The 7,335-nt window shown below is 45.3% G+C and overlaps 1 protein-coding gene across 1 annotated transcript; it reads right to left on the reverse strand.

Moving 5' to 3' along the window:
* Positions 1-305: 305 nt before the first annotated feature.
* LOC142385131 (sodium- and chloride-dependent GABA transporter 2-like) lies at positions 306-6,975 on the reverse strand. Its single transcript, XM_075471344.1, has 15 exons — positions 6,870-6,975; positions 6,507-6,698; positions 5,826-5,960; positions 5,600-5,740; positions 5,438-5,525; positions 5,229-5,361; positions 5,008-5,142; positions 3,914-4,017; positions 3,697-3,821; positions 3,497-3,609; positions 3,275-3,412; positions 1,963-2,065; positions 1,716-1,816; positions 1,423-1,593; positions 306-1,071 (listed from the first exon to the last, which is right to left on the reverse strand). Exons 1-15 carry the CDS (start codon positions 6,874-6,876, stop codon positions 907-909), a joined length of 1,851 nt encoding a protein of 616 aa, XP_075327459.1. The 5' UTR covers positions 6,877-6,975; the 3' UTR covers positions 306-906.
* Between the last annotated feature and the right edge of the window lie 360 nt (positions 6,976-7,335).

Raw genomic sequence — 7,335 nt, forward strand, 5'->3', positions numbered from 1 at the left:
TGAAATAAATCCACTGTGTGGCCCTAGAAGATTTATTAGCATTATTAGGGGCAAAATGTGCAATCTAAACATTTACCCAGACAACAAATGCTGCTCCTCAATAGAACCAAAAATTACCACGTTAACCAAGCAACATCAGGAATAAAATCAGACTTTTTTTAATCAAATGGAGAGTTTAGGGGGACCTAAAACGAAAAAAAAAAAAATCTAATTTGAATTTTTTTTACTTTATTTTGTCTCAAACCCAGAACCACAAATGAAACAACTTTGTTATTTGGTCAGGATTCATAATAAAGACAATGCAAGACAAGAAGCAAATTTTATTTAAAACCATACTTACAAGATTCACATTTCTTTGTACAGTCATATCATGTTACATTAACACAAATTAAACTAAAGTTTATACACCAAGTTAGTTTTGTGGTCATGTAGTTTCTAATGCAGTATAATGTTTACTGCTATTCTATACTTCTATGTATTCACAATTTATGTGATTTCCTGTAAATACAAACGGGAAACTTCCCCAAATCATCTGTCACAATAAAACATTATCTTACAAACATGACTTAATATGAAGAAAACTCCCGAAGTTGCTGTGTCCACTGGTGTCCAACATGTTTTAACTTGTTTTTCTGTTACTTTTATTAGAGTTACAAATAAATATTGCCCCATATCCATGTACGTGCCCAATCAGTGAAGAGATTTCAGCTTTGTTTGGTAATTTATCTGAATGTAAATTAAAGCTTTAGGCAATTCAGAAAATGGGACATTACTTTTTCTTCCTCATTTTATCACTCAGTGTATAAATATGCCAAATATGTGACACTATTTTTGTTGATTTTCTTCTTGTTTTAGCACCTGCAGTTATCTTTACAGTGAAGGCGGAGATGCGGCCGCGTTTGGTTCCTAAACGTTGGGGCTTGATAAGTTGGAGTCCACCTCAGGAACGGGGAAGTAGCCATTTGTAGATTTGGTGGCGTCTCCTTCGGGAGCAAAGATGGCCAGCAACCTCTCCTGCTCCCTTTTGGTTTTGGGTAAATCATCAGACGGTGTGATGAGCAGCTGGATGCGCTGTTAGACACGGATTAAAAAAAAAAAAAAAAAAGGATTGGAGCCTCCCGTAAATGAACATGAACATTTCTTTACCCGTATTATTTTTATTTTATTCATTTCAACTTCACAATGTGCAATATTATTTATATTTTACTCATTTCAACTTCACAATGTGCATTATTATTTATACTACTTTACTTTTTAGTACTTGCTTTTTCTCTTAAAAAAAAAAAAAAAAATGTTTTCTCTTTTTTTTAATTTCTTGTTTCATGTCTGTTGTTGCTGCTGTGACAAGTGAATTTCCCCATTGTGGGATAAATAAAGTACAATCTAATCTAATCTAAATGGCTCATCTTAAATTAAACAAACCTGTTTGAGCGTTCCCTGGGTGGTGCTGATCTTGTATACCATCCACAGGGGGATGCAGACCATGGAGGAGAGAGCGAGCAGCCAGCCGATGACATAGCCCCACCATGGGTATACGTACTCGTTGTTGTACTTCAGAGGAGTGTATTTAATGAGGGAGAAGGCAAAGGTACCCTGCGGAGGAAATTTACAGCTATTAAAACCGGAGAGTTTAGAGGAAGCCTCCTCTCAGTTGCAGCTGCAATTTTTTGAAAAAAAAAGCCTTGCTAGTAAGTAATTTGTTTGTTGATACTCACAATGCACGTGGCCGGGGTGAAGAACAACCAACAGTACTTGATGTAAGGTCCTGGGCGGTAGCCAATCATGTCTTCGATGTTGTCGTAAAAGCGATCCGCACCTGCAAAAACACAGCGAAGAACATGTCTCACCACGCTGCGCCTCAAAAGCTGCAGCCAGCAACGGGAAGAAGGATGCACGGGAAAATGCCGTGTCCGCGCTGAGGGACGAAAAAAGAAAGCCTCGTGTCACGTGTTGTTTGCTCACCATAGACCCAAGCAATGCAGACGGTCTCAAAGATGGCCATGAAGAGAAGACACATGCCACTGGCTGCATAGTAATCGAAGAGCTGGAAGACGTACATGCCACCCTAAAAAGAGAGAAGCCACGAATTAGCCTGGTGCAGACATACGGATGAAAATGTACGAGTTAATGTTCAAATTCAAATGGAAAAGAAAGAGATCCTGGAGGTTATTTTGCATCGCTTCATATAATGAACAACATAGTGATCAAACACCTCTATAGTGATCAAACAACAAAGTATGTTCAGGCAGAGGCTTCTTCAGAACAGTACATGAGGTTTTTCCTGTAACACTACAATGACATTTTATTTATTTATTTATTTTTGGGGCTTTTATGCCTTTAATAGAATAGAATAGAATGGAAAAATACTTTATTCATCCCCCAATGGGGGACATTCAAATGGACAGGACTGTTCAAGAGAGACAGGAAGCCGGGGGCAGAGAGAGGGGGAACGACATGCAGCAAAGAGCCGACCGATGCGAGACTCGAACCGGGGCCACCGACCACCCCACAGTGACATTTTATAGTGACTAATATTGAATATCACTCAGTTCAGTTCGGCCTTGCATGGCCTTGTTCCTACTGTTTGTGTATATTTCTCTAAGCTGCTGAATTTAAGGCCAAACCTTCAAAGAAAAAGGGAGCTCGAGGGTAACGGAGGACTGCGGCTGCCACTCGAACTTTGCTTTCATGGCGTTTGTTCAAGTTTTAAACTCTCACTCTTGTCCACGAGTCCATCTTAATCTGGTTTGCGTGACTTTTCCCAACTCACGCGGAACAGCAGACGACTGGTATGTTGGCGATAAAGCCATGAAACCTTGGTCCATCAATATTTAGTGACAGCTTTTTTTTTTTTTTTTAAAGAGTTTAAAGTGCTGAAGAATCAGTGAAAAAGTCACATCAACTAAAATCGTCTGAGGGCGTAAAACTCATGGCAACCATGTTGGACTCTTATAGGCTTTTATATCAGCAGAGCAAAGCATCCACCCCCCAGCGGCCTGATTTGGTTTTCAAAAAAGATAAAAAAGTGAAATGTAGCTGAATTTGATATTAAAAAAAGAATTAGGTGGATTTTACAGATTGCTCTGTAATTATTAAGCACTACTTACTTTTCCAGCCTTTTGCTGCCCCCGTCCCAACTTTAATTCACATTTTACACGGCGTCAGTTTTAGTGATTGATAGTTTAGGTCATATTTTAGGTCATTTGATCCTTTTTGGCATAGATGTTTGGCATAAATTGCAGCATTTTAAGAAGCTGAATGTGTGACACCTTACCTCCATCAGCATGATGAGGCCCATGAGGAAGGAGAAGAGGGCGACGGCTAACAGGAAGAGCTCCCTGCGGTTCTTACGGCGGAACACAGCGGGGTACATATCCACTATCGCCGTCACAAGGCTCTCCACACACACGAACTGAGGGGAAGACAGGCGCAAAAAAATTAACTCGACATTCAAAATAAAAATCTCCAGAGACCAAAGAGATCCGGATCCGTCTACCTGGCTGTCCAGCCCCAGAAAAACAATCATGATGAAGAAGAGGGCGGCCCACAGAGGAGAGAAGGGCATCATGGACACGGCGCGGGGGTAGGCTATGAAGGCCAGGCCGGGGCCTGTAAAACAAAAAAAGAAAAAGCAATGCAGGAAACCTAAACTCTGACCCAAGAGGAAACAAGAGCGATGCCGTTACGCGGCCTCACCTGATTCCGCCACCTCTGAGATGGGAACGTTCTGCTCGTACGACATGAAACCCAGGATGGAGAAGATGGCGAAGCCTGCCATGAAGCTGGTGCCGCTGTTCAGGAAGCACAGCGACAGGCAGTCTCTGCAGCACACAGACAGCAAAGCCTCAAACTCACACGAATAATCGGAAGAAAGTTGAGTTTATTCACTGCAAATGCTGCTTTGATGGCGTACTTGTAGCAGTTGTTGTTATATTTGTTGTAGCTACCCAGAGCGGTCAGAGAGCCCAAACAGATGGCGTAAGAGAAGAAGATCTGGGTGCCGGCGTCCATCCACACCTAACGCAGAGAAGATATTCAGACACACGCCGATCCAAACGTGGAGAATGTGCAGAAGTGTTGCTTCTGTCTGGGTTTATTTACACCTGCAGGCAAAGCTCTGGCCACCCTTTGTTCTAATGTTCTGCTCCTGTAAGACGTTAAGGAAGCTGAAGGTAAAGATGTGTTACTCAACACGTCTCAGCTGGGACCACCATGCAGCCATTTGGCTACGAAAATCTATAGAATTGATTCTCCTACATCTGAAAACAAGTCCGAGGGCGGCTTTGTTGGATCATTGTGGAATTTACAGTTACATCCCCCACAAATTACCCCCAAAAAAGAGCGTTATTACTGATAGTTTGGCTCCAAAAAGCCTTTAGGAGCAGAAACGCTTGTTGAAAGGTGTTACCGTTCTTAAATAAACGTGTCATCTTTTGCTTTATGTCTTTTGTAAACGCACCAACGTGCCTGGCAGTGTTGGGATAACAAGAGGGAGACACGTGCTGGGCTGTAATCATTGACTCGTGCGAGGGAACAATGGTTTATCGATCTTCCTTGTCTCGGCATTTATTTACACTTCACGCCTCCGTAAATATATACGTAAAGAAACTTTAGTGCAGAATGATTTGGATTTTTCTGAGGATTAGCTTTTTAAAAGTGTTTTGAATGGAATAAAGACTCTAATGGGGAAGTCTCTTTGGTTTAAAATGCGACTCTGAGCCAAGCAGAGCCAGTTAGAGCTCGAGTGGAATTCGTGTTTACAGTCTCAGCGGTGTCCTGGCCCCGTGTCATCGCTTTGGTCATCGCCTCGTTTGCCGAGAGCAGATGGACCCAGCAGAAACTACTCTACCCAGCAGAGAGCCATGGGACATCTGCAGGAAAAAGGCCCGTGTTGGAATTTTGTTATTAGATTAGAGGGCGTTTCGTGCTAATTTCCTGGCTGACGCCACGCCAGGCTCCGCGGGGGGCAATTAGCAGATTTTTCTTGCTTGTGAAACGTGGCCGTACCTGTGGGTCTGCCAGTCTGCCCAGGTCGGGGTAGAGATAGAACTGGATCCCGATCCCGGCACCGGGCAGGGTGACTCCTCGGATCAACAGCACGATCAACATCAGGTAGGGGAAGGTCGCGGTGAAGTAGACCACCTGGGTGGGGAAGAGCGGGAAATGTGCAAACAAGAAACACTCCTCTGAGCACGCTCCCTCACGTCACTGAACCCCATCTAACCCACCTTTCCTGTGGACTTCACCCCCTTCCAGATGCAGAAGTAGCACATGATCCAGGCGATCAGCAGACACAGCGCCAGGTCCCAGTTCAGCGAGCCCATCTGGTCGATGCCAGGAGAGATCCTGAGAGCTCTTCTCCTGCGGGACAGAGGTGTGAAACATCAGATAAACCGTCACCGACTCACCAAGAGGAGGCTGGACACTTAAAACTCACTCCCAGAACTCCATGACAGGAGAGGTGGCGTTTGGATCGATGGTTTGGTTCACTGACGTGTTTCTCCTCTGGAATTCCACACAGTGTTCTGTGGAAAAAAAAAACAACATTTAAGCGCGTGTTCGTGCGCTTAAATCTGGACTTTAGATGTGCATTTGATACCTGTGTTCCACGTGTTGTTGCAGGACGACCAAGGCAGGTCCCAAGAGAAGGAGAAAGAGAGGTAGAAAATCCCCCAGGCCAGGACGATGACGTAGTAGAAGTTCAGCAGAGCCACGATCACCTGCGTGCCGTAGCCCAGACCTGCACACACGGCATTTCAGGAGATGGAGCAACCAGTTCCGCTGTTATTCAGTCCGAATGTTGTGCTGATGTCCTACGATTTTACCTTCAAACAAGGGGCTGATTTTTCTCCAGCAGGTGATGCCGCCCTGACTGGTGTACTGGCCCAGCGCCGTCTCCAGGAAGAAGACGGGAACGCCGCAGGCGAACAGGAAGATCAGGTACGGGATGAGGAACGCACCTGAGTGGAGAAAGATGCTCTCTGTTGGACTCAAGATCACACTGAAACTAAACTAAACTTTTATTTAAGGAACCCATCAAAGTTCAATTGCTAAAACTAATAAAAAGTAAGTTTCTTTCATGCGGGTCAGATGTCCACAGGTTACATTTCAGCCCACGCCGCTGCTCTTTTTTCAGCTTTGCTGTTGACGCCCCGTCGGGAATCCGATGATGTTTGGCGTGCTCAGATTTCCGCCTCTCTGTGGGAACAGCTGCTGCGAGTGAGGAGCAACAACAGCTGTCTGACCCGGCTCGACCCTTAACCCTTACCCCGCCTGCCACCCCACGCAGGGATGGAGGGAGAGGGGCATCGAGTGCGGCGGCTACACCAGCACGTTGAAGGCAAACCAGGGAAAACCCGGCTGGACTTACATCTGCTTTTACTTCTGTTACCTGAGATGAAGTTAATTTCCTTCGGAAAAACAGATCCAGGTGTTTGATTTTACATTTATTCAGATTTTGTACTATTTACACTCCCCTTGTAAATGTTTTAACTTGTAATTCTCACCTCCTCCGTTCTTGTAGCAGAGGTAGGGGAAGCGCCACATGTTGCCCAGGCCGATGATGGAGCCGGCCACCGACAGGATGAACTCCAGCTTGTTGCTCCACTGGCCCCGCTCCTCCATCTTCTCCTCCGAGGGAGGCAGCATGTCCTTGACGCGGTTGTTGCCATTGGGGAGGCCTGCTTTGGCAGAGTTTCCTACAGAGCAGCAAAGAGGGATCACAGCGGCAGGTCGTACAGGTGAGTAGGTGTTGGGAAGTGGTGTGGATCTGAGTCACTTTTCCCTGTTTTCAGGCCGTCCGGAAGGGCCAAATGGTGGCAGCTTCCGTACAAGCAGGTGAGGAAAATACAACAACAGGAACTCCTTACCTTTCATTGCAGGGGCGCTTCCAACTCCGGCGCAACTGAAGCCGTTTCTGGAGGTTTATCTGCAAATGCTCAAGTTTTAGTATTTAACGTGGCTGAGCAAAAGGGGGCGGGGGTTTGTAATGCTAAACCGAGGCCAGCCTCCGCTCTCTGTCGCTTCATCTGCACACGCCACCCCCCACCACCCCCCCGAGCAAAGTACATCACCAACCGTGTCTCTACAGTTATAATAAGGTGCAACGTTAGAGTCTGAGAGGATGACACTTGACCCCTCAGCCTCCTGCGACAAATTCAGCTGCAGAGGAGACAATGAATGTAGAAAACCTAGTTTCCAAGCTGAATTAATGTTTGAAAAGTGACCCGTTCGGGTTCTGTCCTCTCAGTGCATCACTGCAATGATCCAGCAGGCGGTGAGGATGTAAAGTCATGTGATTACGAGGCAGAAGTTACGCAATTCGTCTTTGTTTAT

Source organism: Odontesthes bonariensis, chromosome 8 (genome assembly GCF_027942865.1).
Source record: "Odontesthes bonariensis isolate fOdoBon6 chromosome 8, fOdoBon6.hap1, whole genome shotgun sequence".
Taxonomy (NCBI): Eukaryota; Metazoa; Chordata; class Actinopteri; order Atheriniformes; family Atherinopsidae; genus Odontesthes; species Odontesthes bonariensis.